This window comes from Ruditapes philippinarum, unplaced genomic scaffold, assembly GCF_026571515.1.
Source record: "Ruditapes philippinarum isolate M1 unplaced genomic scaffold, ASM2657151v2 ctg366_1_1_1_1, whole genome shotgun sequence".
NCBI classification, from domain to species: domain Eukaryota; kingdom Metazoa; phylum Mollusca; class Bivalvia; order Venerida; family Veneridae; genus Ruditapes; species Ruditapes philippinarum.
In genome coordinates this window covers 51001-72642 of record NW_026862893.1, presented here as the reverse complement: position 1 = coordinate 72642, position 21642 = coordinate 51001, and the positions used below count along the sequence as shown (strand labels likewise).

The 21642-nt window shown below is 30.5% G+C and overlaps 1 protein-coding gene across 1 annotated transcript; it reads right to left on the bottom strand.

Annotated features, from left to right (window-relative positions):
* Positions 1 to 248: 248 nt before the first annotated feature.
* LOC132720564 (uncharacterized) lies at positions 249 to 12471 on the bottom strand. The gene is made up of 3 exons (XM_060704721.1): positions 12093 to 12471; positions 1784 to 2344; positions 249 to 1540 (listed from the first exon to the last, which is right to left on the bottom strand). Exons 1-3 carry the CDS (start codon positions 12469 to 12471, stop codon positions 249 to 251), a joined length of 2232 nt encoding a protein of 743 aa, XP_060560704.1.
* Positions 12472 to 21642: the final 9171 nt, after the last annotated feature.

The following is a 21642-nucleotide window of genomic DNA, read 5'->3' as shown; positions in this document are numbered from 1 at the left end:
CACCCATAACCACACTCCCAGAAATGAGAGTTGTATCAACACCATCAGTAATATTAATTCCGCGTTTATATTTCTTGTATAATGATTTACGAGTATCCCTCTCATTAATTAATTTTTTTTCTATTTCTGATATCTTCTGTAATCTATAATTTTGACCATCTTCTACTGGTAATTCTGGATATAAAGGATCCGGGGCTGTTGGTTGCTTCATTTTTAAAGGGATTTTTTTGAATACAATTTAAAAGAAATCATTCCCAAGAATAAGTAAATCTAATGTAACTACCTTTTTCAATAGTAAATAATTGGTCGGTAATCAGAACTGGAATAATTGCAATTGATGTATTCTTTAAAAACTGTTGTTTTATAACGTCTTCAAACACATCTGCATCCGTTGATCTTTTTAAAAGTACTTCATGAGTCCTGTCTTCGTTTTCAGATCTGTAATTTTCCTGCCATATCAATAAAAAGTCGCTTTTACCCTTTATTATAAGTTTTATATTAATGTAGTATGTTCCATCTTTTTTAGTTGTAAAACCACTCACGTTTCTAAAGTCACCTATATTCAATTCACGTTCCTCTTCTATATAATCATTATAATTTACAACAGGTGAATAATGAGAATTAAAAAACTCAAATAGGTTATGAGTTTGAATATAACGATTATTTTTACCGATTTCGTAAGTAGTAGGTAAAACTTTAACTTCTTGAATAGAATCATTCCACATATGAAATAAAGGAACATGATATATTTTGTTGTTAATAATATCAGATATCTCCTTGTTTACTACTGAGAGGTCCGAGGTTGTATCAAGTATAATTTTACCTAAGTCATCAGCTCGTTTATTTTGCACCTTTTCGAGAGCTTCTATTTTACTTTTCAGAATCGTAACTGAATTTTTAACATCCACATCAAGTCTGGTAATTTCTTTCTGCAGATTATCAGTAAGGAAATCTTTCATTTGATTTAATTTAACTTTTAAATTATTAATTTCTCCATCTTGAACATCGCTTCTTTGTGAAGCAGATTGTTCTAGTTGTGCTTTGAATTCATCAAACTTTTCAGAAAATGTATTAAACAATTCCGTTGAGTCATCTTTTAACGTTTTTATTTCTTCTTTTATTTCTAACTTATACATATTTTGTAGCTTTTTCTCAACTTCAGCAAGTTTGTTCTTAAGTTCGTTGTGTTTAATCATGCTATTCTTTATATTATCAATTCGGTTTGCGATTAAAAGAATGTTTTGCCTTAATGCAACTTTTATTTCATCATCTGTTTTACTAAGTGATTCTGATAAGATTGCCATTTCTTTCTGGAGTTGACCGTGCAGTGTGATTATTGCTTCTTCATTATTTTTAATGCTTTCAGAAAGTTGATCAATGTCTGACTTTTCGGTTTGAAGTAAGTCTTTAATGTTTTTTATATCTTCCAATTCATAGTCGTCTATTACACTTTTAATTTTCCTAAAAACAAATCTTTTGCTAACAGCATCACTTGGTTTTTCTGGATTTCCTAAATTAATTATAGAGTTACCGCTCATATCTAATGGTATATTCATTTTATTACCAAGTTCAGAGTTGTTTCTTTTATGTTTTTTGATTCCAAAGATACTCATTTTTATATTCTAAAAATCAGTATTCTGTAATTCTTGTTCATAAAAACTACCTTTAATTTCTTCATCTTTTAAATCTTTTATTTTATAAGTAAAAGGATCTGTATTTAAAACTTCATCAATTACAAATATTTCTCTTCTCCAACGGGTAGTATAACCCTTTTCAAATTTACCTTTCATTTTTGCAATTCTTACTCTATCTCCAACTTTGAATTTAGGTTTTTTAATTTCTTCTTCTTTTTCCGGATATAAATGTTCATACACTGTTGATTCATTCTCTTTTTTACTTGCTTCAACAGGTGTCATTTTAATTGAAGAATGAACTGTATTGTTATAATCTTTAACTAAATCATCTAATACATCATAATATTTATTAGTTTCGTGAGCAGTAAAATATTTAAACATACGTTGTTTCATTGTTCCTATCCAGCGTTCTACTACACTAGATTTTTCTTCATTCTCAGTTGAATATAACTTTATGTTATTCTCTTTTAACAATTCTTTTACTTGCCGGTTATAAAATTCAGAACCTTTATCTGACCAAATATACATTGGTTTTCTTTCTTCAAATAATGTTTTAAATGCTTCACTTACCGTTACTCCTGTTTTATTTTTTAAGGGAATTAGCCAACCGTATTTACTAAAAACATCTATAACTGCTAATAAATATTTATAGTGTTTATTTTGTTTCGAATATTGTTGCATATCTGCTAAATCAACTGCCCATGTTTGGTCTATTGAATTAACATAAACACGTCTTTTGGGGAATTTTTTTATAACTCTATGATGTAATTCATCTGCTTATTTATTTGTTAAACCAGCTATAAATCTACTTTTTTTAGATCCGCATTCAGAACATTTAGCTTTTAGCATTTGTCTATTATTAGTTGTTGTTACTTGCTCTACTGAATCATTATCGGTATGTTTTTTACAACGTAAACAATATATTTTCGGATGCTCCATTTTTAATATATAAAATTGATTTCGTAAAAAATGACAGAAGGAAAAATCTGTACAAAATGTAATGAATACAAATTACTAAGCGAATATCATAAACAAAACGGTAGAATAATGGGAGTTAAATCTTCATGTATACAATGTAATAAACCAAAACAAATATTACATTATCAAAATAATAAAGAAAAATATAAAAAATCTTATCAAGAATTTATACTTAAAAATCCTAATTATCAACATGAATATTACAATAAAAAAAAATAAAAAATTTATAGATAATTAAAATTATATATATTAAAAATGAGAACACAAAAATCCAAAACATTTAAAGATCTTATTACTGAAACTATTATTGATGATATAGACGAAGAGGGTATAACTAAATATATAAAATTATTAAAAGATAAAATAGATATCAATCAATTTCCTCTTAAAATAAAAATAATAATAACGAGTGAATTTTCAACTCCCATGGCATTTGATATAATAGAAAGTCATTACTCTCATCCTGTTCAAGTTATCCTAACACAAAATAATATATCTACATTCTATAAAAGTTTAATAAATAAATTTGAAGCTTGGATAGATGAATTTCAAGAAAGAGGATCTGGTTTTGTTTTCAACAATATTAAAAGTGTAAAAGTGAAACAATATAAATATGATTATCAGAAAGCTTCATCTTATATTCCTCTTCAATTTAAATCAGTTAATATTATTAATGTTCAAAATAAAAATGATAACAAATGTTTTCTTTGGTCTATATTATCAAAGTTATATCCTGCTTCTAGAGATAAACAAAGAGTAACTAAATATAAAGAATATGAAAATAAAATTAATATGAAAGGGATTGAATATCCTGTATCAATAAAAGATATCCCAAAAGTAGAGAAACAAAATAATCTAAGTATCAACGTATTTGCGTTAGAGAACCAAACAGATAAACAATCTTTATATCCGGTTTATGTTTCAAACATAGAAAGTAAAAATGTAGTTGATCTCTTATACATTGAAAGTAATGAAAATACCCATTATTGTTTAATTAAAGATTTAGATAGTTTCATGTGTGATAAGAATAAGAATAAATCATTTACATGTAGAAATTGTTTACAAGGATTTCAAAGAGAAAAAACACTAATAAGACATAAAGAAATATGTTATGATAATAAACCTTGTACAACCATAATGCCTAAACCAGGAGAAAATATTCTTAAATTTACAAATTATCATTTTAAAAATAAATTACCATTTGTTATCTATTCTGATTTTGAATCAAACAATATTCCCATAAAGTCATCTCAACCAAATCCTAATGAATCTTATATAAACCCGATAAGTAAACAAGAAATAAATAGTTATGGAATATATGTTAAATCTGATTATCCAGAAATCTATGAATCAGAATACATTTCTTATGTTGGAAACGATGCAAAAGAAAAATATGTTGAAAAGATAGTTAAAATTTTTAAAAAGATTACTTATCAGATGTATCTAAATGAAAAGAAAAAACCATGTTTAAGTAAACAAGAAGAAGATGAATTTCAAGAAGCAACTGAATGTTATATTTGTAAAAAAGAATTTGAAGATAATTGTAAAATAAGGGAACATAATCATCTTTCAGGAAAATATAGAGGAGCAGCGTGTCAATCTTGCAATACAAAAGAAGGTAAAGCAACAAAATTAATACCCGTGTTCTTTCATAATGGATCAAATTATGATTTCCATTTTGTAATTGAAGAATTGATGAAGTATGAAGATGAATATAATAAAGTAAAACTTCTTTCTAAAAACTCAGAAGAATATATTTCTATAGATTACGGAACAGCATTTAAAAAATTAAGATTCCTTGATTCATACAGATTTATGTTAAAAGGCTTATCAGATATTGCTAAATCAATGGACGAGTTTCCTATTTTAGAAAAAGAGTTTGACGGAAATATTTGTCTACTAAAACAAAAAGGATTCTATCCGTACGAATACATTGATTCTATTGAAAGATTAAAAGATGATAAATTGCCAGATATTAAAGAATTTTATTCAACATTAACCCAAAAAACAATTACAGAAAAAGAGTATGAACATGCACAAAAAGTCTGGAAACATTATAATTGTAAAACTTTACAGGATTATCATAATTTATATCTTAAAACAGACGTATTGATATTAGCAGATGCATTCGAAAAGTTTAGAGAATTCTTTTTAAAACATCATGAAATTGATCCTTGTTACTGTTATTCTGCACCAGGTTTAACGTGGCAATGTGGTTTAAAGTATACAGAAATAGAATTAGAATTATTAACAGATATAAATATGTTACAAATGTTTGAGAAAGGTATTAGAGGAGGATGTTCTGGTGTTCTAGGACCTAGACACGTTAAAGCTTTTAATCAATATACTCCTAACTATGATAATGGAAATAGAATATTAGATGAAAATGAAATGAAAGAATGTTTAGAAATATTAAAGAATGGAGGAAACTTACATGATTTTCTAGAAGAAAAATATTTACTATATCTTGATGCAAATAATTTATACGGTTGGGCAATGTCAAAACCTTTACCTACAAGAGATTTTAAATGGGAAGAAAATCAGGAATATTATAAGAATATTCCAGAAGGAAGAGGATGTATAGTTGAATGTGATTTAGAATATACAAATAAATGCAAAAAGAAAACATTTAGATATCCTCTAGCACCAGAAAAAATTAAAGTAAATAAAGAAGAATTATCTGATTATCAATTAAATTTATTAGGAGATTTGTTTGTTTGTTTGTTTGGATTTTTACGGCACGTCAACACATAACTGGCCATATCGTGCCGAATGCTATAATAGGCTTAAAATATTATGTAAAGCATTGTAAATGACAATAGAAATGAGCAAATTAGATCCTAGAATACAAATTTATCTCTTTTAAATAATCAATTATGTTTTTTGATGGAATTGTATTAAAAAGTTCTTTGCGTGAATTTACAGAATAAAATCTATTACGGGCCTGTGAAAAATCATGACATTCAAGAAGAAAATGCTTGACAGTAAAATTTTCATTACAACCTACACAGAAAGGGGCATTGTCATTTGTGAGGAGATAAGAGTGGGTAATTTTAGTGTGTCCAATTCGGCATCGAAGAAGAACTGTTTGATCACGGCGGTTTGACAGAGATAGAGATGGTGACATATCAAGAGATGGGTTTATATCGTGAAGTTTATTAAAAACGGCATTGTCCCAATTTGCTTTCCATTCAGATGATACGAGTTTATTTATAGCTGGTCTAAAATCACAAGCAGGTAACAATAAGTCAGTTTTTCGAAAATTTAATGATTGTTTAGCTAAAGCATCTACTTTTTCATTTCCTCGTATTCCTACATGGCTTGGAATCCAATATAATTTAACATATTTTGTTTTTAGTATATCATGAAATCGTAAAAGAAGTTTCTTTACAATGATATTGTCAGATTTTTTATTTTTAATGGATATTAAAACAGAAAGCGAATCAGAAAATATCACAAATTTATCGTGGGTATGCTGTGCTATGTATGACAATGCTAAATCGATATCTTTTGCTTCAGCAGTAAAAATTGATGCATTATCTGGTAACCTCATACTAGATGTAAAATTATTTTCAAACACAGCCGCACCTACTTTGCAACCTTCTTTTGAACCGTCCGTATAAATATGTATAAAATCTTCATGTTCTTCCTTAATTGCTAGAAACTTCTCTTTGAAATATTCAGGTGAATTTGATGCCTTTTTTATATTTGAAAGGTTAATATTTATTTCCGGGGAATTATAAGTCCAGGGTGGAACATCCTCATCGTCATTTTGAAGGATACTGTCTGGATTAATTTTAAGTTTATCTAAATCATCTTTTAAACGAAGGCCTAATGGTTTAATTTCCTTTGGTTTGTTAACAAATTTTTCAGTATAACTTGGTTTGAAAATAATATTTTTAGCTGGATTTTTCCTATTAGATGAAATTCTAGTTGCATATTGAAGTGATAGCTTTTTACGACGAAGATAAAGCGATGGTTCCCCAGCTTCCGCATATAGACTTTCTACAGGTGAAGTGCGAAAAGCACCTAAAGCTAAACGTAAACCCTGGTGATGTATGGTATCTAGCATTTGAAGATATGATTTTCTTGCAGACCCATATACTACAGAACCATAATCTAATTTTGATCGGATAAGACTTCTGTATAGTTTCAGTAATGTGGAAGAATTTGATCCCCAATTTGTACTTGATAAAACCTTAAGTAAATTTAAAGCTTTTAGGCATTTAGTTTTCAAATGTTTAATATGCGGTATAAAAGAAAGTTTTTTATCAAATATAATTCCTAGAAACTTAGCTTCATCAACTACTGGAATTTTAGAACCAGATATGTAAAGTTCAGGGTCATTATGTTGTTTTCGCAATCGGCAGAAATGAACACATTGAGTTTTTGACTTTGAAAATTTAAACCCATTTTCTATTGCCCACTTCTGAATTTTATCTAAATTTTGTTGAAGTTGCCGTTCAATTGTTCTCATACTTTTCGATCGATAGCAGATAAGAAAATCGTCTACATATAGAGAACAATCTATGCCTGGTGTAAGAGCGCTAGCAATATTGTTTATTTTAAGGCCAAAAAGTGTAACAGAAAGTATGCTTCCTTGAGGAACACCTTGTTCTTGTTGGTGGTCTTGAGAAAAAGTTGAACCAAGTCTTACTTTAAAGTGCCTATCGTTTAAAAATCCAGAAATGAAAAGAGGAAGTCTGCCATTAAGTCCAGCATCCTTCAGATCTTTTAGGATACCATATTTCCAAGTAGTGTCGTAAGCCTTCTCAAGATCAAAGAAAATTGATACCAGGTGTTGTTTATTTACAAAGGCTTCTCTAATAAAAGTCTCAAGTCGTACAAGATGATCGTTTGTACTTCGCTGTTTACGAAAACTTGACTGAAAATTAGTGATAATTCCATTATTTTCTAGATACCAAACTAACCGATTATTTATCATTCTCTCGAATGTTTTGCAGAGGCAACTTGTAAGTGAAATTGGGCGATAATTTGTAGGGTCAGTTGAATCTTTTCCAGGTTTAGGGATAGGAATAATCAACGCATTCTTCCAAGTGTTGGGAAATTGACCAGATACCCAAATTTTGTTAAAAATTTCAAGAAGCAAGTCCAAGGATTGGGGTGGTAAATGTTTAAGAAACTGGTAGTAAATTTCGTCCGGGCCTGCAGCACTATCTTTTGCAGTTTTGATTGAATAAATTAAGTCATCAATAGAGAAAAGGGAATTATAGTCTTCGTCGTTTGTTGTAGTAAAATTAATATACTCTTTCTCAGCTTTACATTTATGTTGTTAAAATGTATTTGTATAATTGCTTGAAGAAGAGTTCTTTTCAAACGTTTTAGCCAAAGTTTCTGCAATATCTGTTTTTGTTTTGGCATATTGGCCATCACCAGTTTTTAAATGAACAGTTGGACTCTTTTTATACTTACCACTTATTTTTCGTACTGCATCCCAGACTTTCCTAATAGGAGTATTTGAGTTAATATTTGAAACATAAGATTGCCATGATTGGCGTTTAGATTGACGCACTGATCTTCTAGCTTTGGCTCTAAATATTCTATAATTTTCAAGGTTTTCTGTTGTAGGGCTATGTTCAAACTTTTTGAGTGAAGCTTTACGTATACGAACGGCTTTTTTACATTCATCGTTAAACCATGGTTTTTTGATTTTGTTACTTTTATTATTTTTTTGTAATGGAATAACTTTGCAAGCAATCGTATGTAATGCTGAAGAGAAAGTTTCAGCTATATCATCAGAGGTGAAATCAAATTCATTTTTGTTAGATCAATAGAACAGAGCCTAGTAAATGTTTCCCAATCTGCTTTCTTAAATTTAAAAATTTGACGTCCTTCATCTGGTATAGAGTCATTTGATGTAAGTAACAATGGATAATGATCACTGCCGTACTGGTCATCTAAAACTTTCCAATCGAAGTCCAAGTATATAGCAGAGTGGACAATCGAGAGGTCGATGCAAGAAAACGTACCTGTAGCTGGATGTAAATATGTAGGTGACCGATTGTTTAATAAACAAAGCTGAAAGTTATCTATCAATTTTTCAGTTATGTTACCCTTATTATTTGTAGATGTACTGCCCCACATAGGATTGTGAGCATTAAAGTCGCCTAACAAAAGGAAAGGTGATGGTAATTGCCGAACAATACTTTCAAGTTCATCACTTGTTACCGTTAAATTTGGAGGAAGGTATAAAAAACAAATTGTTAGTGGTCGATGTAAGGTCACCTGCACAGCTAAAGCTTGTAATCTTGTGTTTAGTTTTAATTCTTTTTGAGAAATGCAATTTGCGATAGCAATGCTTGTACCACCTGATGTTCTGGCGTTACTAGTGCATATATAATTATAAATTGTATAATCTTTTATAGAGATATTATCTTTAGGAGATAACATAGTCTCCTGAAGACATAATACATTTGGAGAGAAATTTGATAATAGTAAAAGTAGATCATTATAATTTGACTTAAGACCTCGGCAATTCCATTGTAGGATAGAATGACTTCTATTATCCATTTTAAAGAATATTTATATCATTTAGGAAACTTTATTGGACTTCTGCTATTCGGAGTTGGAGGAGGGGAGAGGTAAAGATCCTCATCCTCCATCAATTGGGTGTCGTGAAGTGGATCGAACCGATTTTCTGTGTTGATCGGGTTCCGCATTGCTTTTTTCAACCGATCTGTGATGACAATTCGCTCTTTAGGCGATTGTTTTGGAATAACTTTCTCAGAAGATGCTATTTGAATGTTTGCGGTTTGCTTCTTTGGAGAAGACTTTAATGGTGACTGAGTCTGCACAGAGGTAGACTGCTTACTTTGTGAAGCTGTATGCTTTGTAGGTAATGGTAACTTAATTGGGGGGCATTGACATAAGTTGACCTGTACTGCAGAGTCAACCATCTTAACAGACTTTGTAACTGCAGCTGAATACGACAGTTGTTTTGGTCCTTGTGATTCAACAAGCTTTCGTGCATCTTGAAAGGAAATATTTTGCGTATACTTCTGACGAAGAATTTCTTTTTCCTTTAACCACAAGGGGCATGACCGGGAGGTGGCGTAATGCTCTCCTTCACAATTTGCACATTTAACAGGAACGTTACAAGTCTCATTTTTGTCATGGTTTGAGCTACATCGGCGGCAAATAGTCTGTCTAACGCAATTTGATTCATGATGACCAAATTTGAAGCATTTGTAACATTGCATTGGGTTTGGAATGTAAACCGCAACGCGAACGTTAAGGTAACCTACTCGTATCGATGATGGGAGAATGGGTGTGGAGAATGTTAGAATAAGGCTATTCGTTGGCAGTCGTTTACCATCTCTTGTAGACTGAATGCGCTTGACATTTGATACCTGCTGTGATTTTAACTCTTCAGCAATATCTGCTTCTAGCATTCCAGCAAGGTCAGAACATCTGATGACGCCCTTGCTGGAGTTTAGAGACTGGTGTGGTGTGGCATTTATGTCAATGTTAAAAAAGCTGGTACATTTCAGAATAATGTCCGATTGTTGTTTCCGCTCTACTTCTATCAAGAGTCCTCCATTGCGGAGTTTCTTGACAGATTTAGGTGTTCCAATTAAAGCCGAAAGTTGTTTTTCTATAATGAAGGGGCTAAGTTCAGTAAGTGATTTGGATCCGTTTGATTTGATTATTAGAAAACGGGGAAAACTTCCATCAAATGAAATGTTACCACTTGAATCATCTTGCGATTTTCGTTTTTTTGTTTGTATATCCATGATTAAAGGTATTAAAATTCGTCTCCCAGGTTCCCCAGCCACCTCGGACTCCAACATGGGGATGTGCGATGGAGACGGATATCCAGTCTCCGCACATCAAGGATACCAGAGAGATATACTCGCATAAATTGCAAATATTTACAACCTACACAATTAGCCCATTAGCCACCGCCTTCTTGGATATGTTATACTGTATTTATAATGCATATATGAAATATTGTTTTAACATAACGGCACCCATCATAGCAGTTTCAGTAGGAATTAAAGGTATACAAGAAACACAAGTAGAAATAAAAATTTAAACTTTTTTTTTTTTTAATAATTTGTGTGAATTGAATTGTATTCATTTCGGGACCGTGTAAGTTCAATGAAATTTTCAAGTTTTTAAGAAATATATATCCAAGGGCAAGGCATGACCAGCCGATTGACCAAAGCCGGGCTCACTTGGTCACCCGTCTACCCTAAAGCAGAGGCCAAAGCAGTGTGTTAGGAGTACTGGAGATCCCTGGGTATCCTTCAACTACCAGGACCCTCCTTTCTAGGTTACGGGACGCTGCCCACGGCAAACAGGCAGTCTGGGTGTTGGCCATATGTTCGTCATACAGGCGCACAGCAGCGCACCCCCATAACGGACACATGTTACTCCTCCTCACCACGTAGAGGTACCCAAAAGAGGAGGTTATTAGGAGATAAACCATTAGGTAAAGAAAAAAAACTTTTCTTAACATTATATGATAAAAAGAAATATATTGTTCATAATAGTATTTTAAAGGAATATATTAAACTCGGTATGAAAGTAACAAAAGTATATAGAACTATTTCCTTTGAAGAAAGTAAATGGTTAAAAAAATATATTGATTTTAATACCGAACAAAGAAAGGATGGAAAATCAGATTTTGAAAAAGACTTATGGAAGTTAATGAACAATAGTTTCTACGGAAAGACATTAGAAAATATTAGAGGAAGAAGTGAAATTATATTATCTAACAATAAAGACAAAGTAAAAAAATATATAAACAAACCAAATTTTAAAGATTCAGTAATATTTAACGATAACTTTGTTGCAATAATAAATAATGTTACTTCCGTTAAATTTAACAAACCTATTTATTTAGGACAAGCTGTATTAGATTACTCAAAAAAATTAATGTATGACTTTTATTATAATGTTGTTAATAAATTATGGAAAAAGAATGAATTAGTTGCAAGTGATACTGATAGTATTTTCTTTTCTATTAAAACTAAAGATATATATGAAGATATGGAAAAAATAAAAGATGAACTAGATACGTCAGATTATCCTAAAGATCATCCTTTATATTCAGAAGATAATAAGAAAGTAATTGGTAAATTTAAAGATGAACTTAATGGTAAAATTATGAATGAAATAGTTTTCCTGAGAAGTAAAGCATATTCTTTCACGTTAACAGATTTAAGTAATCAAAAAGTAGAAGAAGAAAAAAATTTAAAAGGAATTGGAAAAACAACAATAAAGAAAGATATTAAGTTTGATGATTATAAAGATTGTCTGTTTAATAATAAAACTAAAATGAATAAAATGTATACAATGAATTCTGATAAACATAAAATGTATGTTAATGAAATAAATAAAATAAGTATGTCACCATTTGATGATAAAAGATATATATGTGATAATGGAATAGATACTTTACCGTATGGTTATTTTACTTAATTTTATATGCAAGAAAACCAGTTAATGCCATACCACCAACAATAAATGCAATCTCTCTATTTTTCTGGTCTTCTGACGGAGTGTAAAAATCACTTAATTCGGGTTTAGGAGGTAAAGCCGGTAATTGTTTTCCAGTAATATAATAATATTCTTTCATTGCTGTATCAGCATTATCAAATTCTTCCGTAGCATGACGTTCCTTTTTCATTTGTTCATTAATAAAATCTAATCTTTCTGTTCTCTTTTCATTCCATGCAGTTGTTTCTTCTTGTAATTTTTCCATCGCTTTTTCGTGTCTTTTTCTCTCTATATCACTATTTTTACCCATATGAGAAAACAAATAATTACTACCCGAAAAGGCTAACGCATTAACCGCTGCACCACCAATCATCATTATTACTGCACTAGCCATTTTTAAATAAATAAAATAAAATTAAAAAAAGTTTACTTCATAATATCTGCTGGTATAATACCCTGCTTAACCAACATATCTTTAGTTGCCATTGCGAGTAATATATCGATAGTTAACATTCCAACATCTCCCATATTAAAATCTACTTTTGGTGCTGGTCTTTTTAATAGTTTTCTACCTAGTTCTGAATATCCAATTGTTAGTGCAGTTTCCACTCCAGCATGATATAACATGTTCGCTATTTGTTTTCCGTCAATTTGTGTCGCCATTTTTATATATTAAATTTAAACAATTTTTTTTTACCAACTTCCTATACTATTTTCTTTTGACTCAATTTCTTTTTTTTGTAGAACAGGTTGCTGTTGTATCACAGGTTGCTGTTCTATAATAGGTTTAACTTGTTTAGAATTATAAATATATAATCACAATCCGGCAACTCCAATTAAACACAAAGGTATATAATTTTCGTATATATTTAAACTTGTAAATTCTTTAACTTCATCATCATCATCTTTTGTTATAGATTTTAATTTTATGTTTTCTTTCTTTATTTCTTCATTTTCTTTTTTATTTAATTCAGCTTTCATTTTTTTTGCTTCTGCACCTTTCTTACCTGCAGATACTCTTTTTGGGTTTTTCGTTTTTTCTTTAGTTTTTTCTTTTTCATCCGGCATAATAATTTCAACTTTTTCACTCGTCATTTTTTATAGTAATATTTTCTAATTCATTATCTGTAGTAATTTCACCAGTAGATTTATTAAAATCAATATGTTTTGCTGTTGTTAACATAGCAGTAAAAGGAGCAAGATACATTCCGTATCTTAAATAAAGTTTACAACATGAACTATTCAGAGCATTATTTACAAATGGATCTTCTTCTAAATCTTGTATTAATTTTGGGGGATCCACAACATTAAAATATTTTGATACACCCATAACATATAAATTAATAAAAGAGTTTCCCAATGTCTTAGTCATACTTGCTCCTAATCTAGCTTCATATCTGCAGTATAGTTTATTTATTTGTTCTGGTGTCATTGTATCAATGTCTGACATTTGGTATTCTTTTCCAAGATATTGTTTACTTCCTCCGCCAGCAACAATTGATGCTAATCTATCAAGTTTCATTCCATCTAATTCATTATTTTCATCACATGTAATGTTTTCTTTGAGTATTTTTTCAGCACATCCATTTTTATTTGTATATTTTTAAATATTTTTTTTATTTTATAATAATTAAATACGCAATATCCAACTACTGATAAGACTGCAGTGTTTGTTATAATTGTTAGTATTTGAAGTATTTCAGGTATCATTTTTTTTTATTCTATTTTAAGTAATATTAAAAATCTTAAGCATTACTATAGCATTACTTAAGCATTACTTAAGCATTACTTAAGCAAAAATTTATTCTTTATTTTATATAATTTAAGCATTACTAAAGCATTACTAAAGCATTACTAAAGCATAACTAAAAACATACGTAAAAACCTTAGCATTACTAAAGCATTGCTAAAGCATTACTTAAGCATTACTTAAGCATTACTTAAGCAAAAATTTATTCTTTATTTTATATAATTTAAGCATTACTAAAGCATTACTATAGCATTACTAAAGCATTACTAAAGCATTACTATAGCATTACTATAGCATTAATTAAATAAAAAAATAACTTAATCAACTACCCAATAATTAGTAGGTTGGTCAGTTTTCAAAATTAATTTACGATGCTTCTCCTTTTTTAGTTCTTCCTTTATTCTTTGCCTTTCTTCCAATGTAGGAATGACATCATTTTCTCGTAGACAATTTTCAAAGCTATCTCTGTCTTTTGTGTAAAACATACATAACCATTTTGTTTGTTCTCTTAAATCTTTTAAAACTGAATTGTATCTTTGTGATATAACCCATACTGATTGTTCTGCGTGTCTTCCTGAGAAAGCCAATTCCGAAAGCATATCTTTTTTCTTCGTTAATTCTTTTTGTAGCACTGCAATCATCAATGATGTATAAAGTAGGAGAACCAGCGTACTTTTTGAAGAAAATTCTTAATAGTTCTTGTAATTTCTCTTCACCATTGATTAACGGATTTACGATTATAACATTCTTTGTTTTCGGTTTTCTGACGTCACCAATCCACTTACGATTTTTGTATGCTTTGTTCCATTGAATGGTTGGACAAAGTATAACAATATGATTAAATACACGATTATATTTACCTTCAAGTAAGTCTAAAACGAATTCAGTCTTTCCACAACCAGTTTGACCGCAAATAATTGCACAGTGTGGATATTTTGGTAATTCCATTTTAATAATAAAAAAATAAAATAATCTACTTACTCGCTTAATAACTAATTTCTTTAAATCTACCATCTTCAAAATTAATTTGTGCATCTTGTATAATATATAAATAAACATTTATAGGTTCATCCGCTCCTGATTCTTTCGTAATTTGTATTGTGATACCTTCTGATGCATTTTCAATTCTTCTTCCCGAACCGTGTAGTGAGTTGTCATCCGTGGAACGTAAATCTAACCATAATGCATAATTGTTTGTTAAATATTTTTCTAAGGTTGTATCAGTTAAATATAAATCTTTTACAATCATATTTGTTTCTTTATTTCGTTTTGAATTCAAAGCAAAGAATTTATTTATCTCATCCCACTGTTGATAAGATTTCATTCCTTGACTGTATAGTTGATTTGGGACTCCTTCTATTGTCATTTCTAATTTGTTATAATTTCGAATTCGTAAAAGGTTTCAGCTTGGATGTCTAACTCTGGGTCTTCAATAAAAACTTAAAGAATAACCTTTCATACTTCTAGCTGGAACATTTAGATTAATATTCCAAAGCGTATCAGATTGTTATTAGTTATTTTTCTGTGTCCTTTTAGATCTGTATATAAAAAAATCATTTACCACATGACTTGTTGTCTTTATTTGTCCTGCAAAGTTCTGTGTCAGACACCATATCAAAATTCCAAACATTATTTTTTGATTGCTAGAACTTGAAGTATTATCTGTTGATATTAATTAACTTTCCATAAATCATTGAAAGTAAATTCATATTCGAGTCTATCACCGAGACCAGCTGATAAAATGGCATATCTGGAGTTTCTAATAGATTCAAAAATCAAGTGGTATGCAAACCTGTTTTTGTATTGCTTTTGCAATGGCTTATCTTCTTTGTTCTTCTGACAGCTCTGTAGCACCCAACCTCTATTTTTAACATATTATTTTTTGCCTGATACATTGATAGGCCATAATTTACACGTTCATGGGTAGACTTCCATAAATCGATATAACAATGGTAGATGTCACTGTCATCAAATGGACATAACTTCATTTCCACTTATTCTAATTGTTGTTTTTCATTAATTATTGCTCTTCCTATGTTTGGATATACTGTTCGCATTTACATCTTAGAGTTTAGTTCAATTTCAAATGCTAATCTGACTGATCCGGAACAATAACATCATTGCTACTTAGATTAGGAAATCTCACTAACAATTGTTGATTTTGGTCAATAGTTGAAGGGATTATTGGTTATAACAACACTTTGCGAATGCTCTTACACCACGTGGTTCTCTTATTTTTTCTGTAAGGGTTTAATTTTTCTCCAAAAGCCGACATTTTTAAAGGAAATTTTTAAGGATATTTTTTAAGTAATAAAAATGGCTGAAGGTGATTTGAATTTGATAATTCTGCGTTTGATAAAGATGACTATTATGAGGATAATGAACTGCTTGTAGATGATGATTATGAATTTAATAGAACTATACAAAACCAAAGTGCTCATATTGAATATATCGGTAATGATCTTGATACAAGAACACAATTAATAGTAGAACAAAAAGAATATGTAGTAAAAAAATATTACAATTTGATAAAAGAAAAGTATGGGTTATACCCTGTATATATTGATTATTCAAACTTTGAACTTGGTCCTGATAATAAAACACTATTTTTAAAGTTAAGTGATAAAGATACTCAAATTACTTCCAAAAAAGGTGATAGTTTTATAAACTTGGGTTCTTTGGCGAGTAAAATTGGTAGTGGTGGAACAAGTGCAATTATAAACTTATTAAACTTACCTGATTATAGATCTACAACTAAAACATTATCAGCACAAGCGGCTAAAAGTTTGAAAAGGGCGAAAGATGATCTGCCTAATGTTGATAAAATAGAAATGATTGATTTACCTAATGCAGCTGAAACTGCAGTGAAAGTAATAGAAACATCATTTACTGACGAACAAGAAACACAAACAGATATGACAAAGAGAGAAATGGATGGTGTCCTCAAAGCGATGACTACTGTAAAAGAAGAGATTGCAAATGAATTAGTTAAGCTATCTGGAACAAATAAAGACATAGAAAGAGAAAACCGTAAATTAGAACAAGCCAAATCAGATAATGATGAATTCCAAATAGAAAGGATAAGTAGTCGAATAAGAGATTTGGAGTTTGAAAAAAGTGCAAGACTGGAAGTTATTGATGTTAATAGAGATAAATTACGTAGTCAGATAAATAGAATAAAAGAAACAATATATAAAGTATTAAAAGAAGACACTACATTAGCCGAGAGAATAAAAACATTATTCAGAGAACAAGGAATTACAATTGTTAGTGTTTTAACTGCTTTTGGTATGATTATTGGTGTTATTGTTGAGACTTTTATTCCTACTACCGGTGGTGGAACTACAACACCTAAGCCTCCTCCAAAAGATGGAAGTGGTGTAAAAGACTGGATAAAAAAACAATTATCAAATCTTGGTAAACTGTTAGCTACTCTAGCTGGTAAAGCAGAAGCATTGCCCGGTAATATGGTGCTATTAGTTTTGGTGCTTCACCGGGTAAAGTGTATCGTTGGTGAACATTTTGGCGAAGTTGTTCTTTGCCGAATGTTGTATCCAGCTGCTATAATTATATAATAAAAATAAAAAACTATTTCAAACACAACTAATGTAACCATTGTTGATTTATTTTCTACCTTATTCATAACACAAACGCGTATACTAATCAAAATACACCATGTGTCAATTTGTCTGTGATTACTAAAATATAATAATAACAATATCCAACGAAGGTTATTTTCAAACGAACACAAAAGAATATCCTAGGAGCACCATCAAGAAATTGTAAGAAATATTTATCTGCTCAAGAGAAATATAGTTGTTCTTATAAGGCAAATCTATTGTCTTTACCGTAATGCGTTCATTAGCAAAACTTCTTACTTTTAAACCCAAATCGTTATTAAACCATTTACTATTAAAACATTATCTGAAGTAGATTAAAAGAGCAATACCATTTGTTTCATTTACAGTTAATGTAATATTATAATTGTCAAATATATCTACTATTTGTTGAAAACTGTAATAACCATTTGTAATCTTGTTAGGACTATCAAAATACTTTTGTATATATTCATCAATTAAATTATACCAACCTATAGTATAAGTAAAACTCTTTAATCTAATTATCTTATTTCCACATTTGTTATCTATATATTGTAGCAAATTTATAGTGTTTTCAATGTTTGAAATTGTTTGATACATTTTTTAAATAAATAAAAATGACAGTACATAATTTCAAAATACAACGAAGAAGTAGTTTATAATACAGGAGGAATATATCTTAAAAAACCTATAAATATAATAAAACAATCCGTTATTATTTCATCAGATAAGAAAAGTTTTAATGCGGATTTCCCAAATATATTTGAAAATTACCTATTACCAAAAATATCATCAAATAAAATAGTTAATAGATGGAATGCAGACTGGTTATCGTTTTGGCAAAATCAATTAAACTTCGCTATATGGTGTGCTACTACAGGTTGTGGTATAGATGTTAACAACCATTTAAAAGCAGGAGGGTTGACCGGTTCACTATTCTTATTTCACGTTTACTACCAAACAAGAAGAATATTATTTGAATTATCTATTGCCTTACCACAAGATAAAAGTTGGAATGAATTTAACAACAGTTATGACCGTGGTGCTTACGAAAGAATATGTAAAGAGTTTAATGTAGACCCTCATTCAGATTGGAGACAAAAAATGTATAAAAGTGGAAATGGTTTAGGATTAGTTCACACAACTAGTCAGTCTGCATGGAAACGAACTGATTTTAGACATGATTATTCTTCAAAACATATTTCTAGCAGCACATCATCTGATTTAGATTTTTCTAAAATGACATTCGGGCCTGAAGTTCCAGGTGGAAGAAAATGTGGTATTTCATCATGCGAATATCTTCCGCCAAAGAAAATTCATATTGATTACATTCAACAAGCAGATGGTGTAAAGGATGTTTGGACTACATTTGTTCTTGATACGTCAAAAGGCTTTACGAGAGCAGGTGTTCAACGGATTAACGAATCCATAAGGACTTATTGTTGGGCTATTCTTGGTTCACAATCTCAACTAGAACGGATATACTCGGTATAGGAACAGCGTTTGATGCACAAAACAGTTTCTTGCAAATGTTGAAGATGCTATCAATGGTCCCGTAGATTTACCGAGTCAAATTAAAAGATATCAAAACACGTTAAAATATGCCAGAAGTAAAGTTGATTATGTTTTTGGAATTGGATTATATATGGCACCAGTGATATGGAATTAAGAATTGGAGAAATACAAAATTATAATAATAAAATTATAGTAGCAACTGATTATCAAAAGCTCGGATTGAATAATGATGTTAATATTCAACCAATTCCAACAATTCTACATACAGAAATTAAAGGAACGCCAACAAAGAAATCTTTACCAGAACCTAAAGAAATAGCTAAATCTTTAGTTAAAGTGTCAGATGGAATAGAAAAAAAAAATATATCAACAGAACACGAAGATAAAAAAACAGCATTAATCGTCGGTAGTATAGTAATAGGTATTATTACATTTTACTTTTTACGAATATAATTTGTTCGGATGCCTATATATCATTTTTTTTTTATTTTTTAGGGGTGTGGGTCCGAGTCCCGCCGGGGATAAAATTTTTTTTTTTTTGGCGGGTACTATAATTATCATGATTTAAGCATTTCTGTACTTTTCAATTTGGGGTATAACGGGATGATATTTTTTTTAAGGGGGGGGTGGGGGGGGTGCGCTAGACTCGTTCAATGAAAAAGTGTCTTATATATCTATATTGGGGTTTTTTGAATGTTTGAAACCGTTATTTTGATGATTTAATGGTTTAGAAATTTCAGTTTATGTAATTAAGACGTTATTTTGATGATTTAATGAATTGTCATTTTGGGGTGCGCTAGACTCGTTCAATTACTATACTACTTCCCATTTGTCTTCCATAGCTTATAATTTATACCTCGCGCTTGATTATAACAAGTAAAAAATGGGAAATGCAGCAATGTGATTGTCACGGCGAAAAACAAGAAAAAATACAAAAACAAACAAACAGTTAAGTATAATGTTAAGGTATCTCCAAATAGCATTGTGTTGAATTGACAGGTTAACTTGTTAAGAAGGTTTTAAAGTATTATAATGTAACTTGTTACAAGAGCCATGTATATGTAGTAGAGCAGAATAATTTATCATTCTTGTGTACTGCATACCTCTTGAGTGAGATCTATCCACATATGTAGTTATACTCTGGACAAAAATTAAGTATGAAAAGTAACAAAGGGCAATACCTGAATAATAATGCACGGTAGGTTAAAAGTCTTGTGTGCCGCACTCCTCCTCAATGAGATCTATCCACCTATGAAGTTTCACGTTGATACCTCTAACACTGTTTGAGATAAGCTCCGGACAAAAAGTTTGAAAAATAACAAAGGGCAATAACTCAAAAAATTATAAAGGGTATCATTCTTGCGCACAACATTCCTCCTCAATAAGATCAATCCACCAATGAAGTTTCATGTTGACATCTCAAAGACCTTTTGAGTTATGCTCCTCTCAGTTGAAAAATTAAGTATGAAAAAAATACAAAGGACAATAACTCAAAAACTATGAAGGATAGAGTTATCACTCTTTTGCACTGCACACCTCATGAGTGAGATCTATCTACCTATGAAGTTTCATGTTGATATCTCAAAGGCTTTTGTAGTTATGAAATAGATAAATACAGAATCCCTAAAGAAAGCCCAACATGACAAAATTGAAAATGTTGCAGGCTCGGTTTGATTGAGCCTGTTCATGGACGGTACTGGAAAGTGCAAGTTACCGTCCACGCCCCTAGCACCGGCTTAAGCAGAATTCAACATTTAAACATGAAATGGTGAAATTTTGAATTTAGAAACATCCGCAGATGTATTCATACGGCGGTTATCATGGAACCTTCAACATGACACTTCCGTGCCATTCCATGAAAAGCGGCGTATGATCCCAAAGTAATAGAAAGCGTGTGCCCTAAACGAGAAAACAATGGGCGGAACTAAATAAAATGGAATTTTGAAAGGGGATCAGAGGTTATGAAGCCTTCATATCACAGATAAGACGTCAAAAGACAAATATAAAAAGCAGGCAACATATCCTTAGGGTGATTCAACATTATTCAAGTAGGAATATTGGAACCAGCCGAAAAGTTGAAACTAAAAATACCACAAGCACAACAATAATGTCGTGCTGAACGATCTTCAAGGATCGAAAATATAACATCATTGATTAAATGTACGGGGAGACTTTTTACAGCCGCCACACGGCACAAATACCACGGATGTGATCATAAAATAGATAAATACAGAATCCCTAAAGAAAGCCCAACATGACACAAAATTGAAAATGTTGCAGGCTCGGTTTGATTGAGCCTGAAGTTGTAACAATTTTTGAGATAAGCTCCGGACAAAAAGTATGAAAAATAACAGAGGACAATAACTCAAAAATTATAATGGATAAAGTTATCATTTTTGTGCACAACATTCCTCCTTAATAAGATTTACCCACCTATGAAGTTTCATGTTGACATCTCAAATATTTTTTTGGTTATGCTCCACTCTGGTGAAAAATTTAGTATGAAAAGTAACAAAGGGCAATAACTCAAAAAATATGAAGGGTAGAGTTATCACTCTTATGCACTGCACACCTCCTGAGTAAGATCTATCCACCTATGAAGGTTCATGTTGATATCTCAAAGGCCTTTGTAATTATACTCTGGGACAAAAATTAAGTATGAAAAATAATAAAGGGCAATAACTGAAAAACAATGCACGGT

Coding starts and splice junctions, on each gene's coding strand:
- LOC132720564 (XM_060704721.1), bottom strand. CDS start 12,471: ATGGCTAGTGCAGTAATAATGATGATTGGTGGTGCAGCGGTTAATGCG. Junction 2,345..12,092: donor GATTGCATTTATTGTTGGTG/GTATGGCATTAA, acceptor TTAATTCAATAG/ACCAAACATGGGCAGTTGAT. Junction 1,541..1,783: donor AAGAATTGCAAAAATGAAAG/GTAAATTTGAAA, acceptor ATATACCATTAG/ATATGAGCGGTAACTCTATA.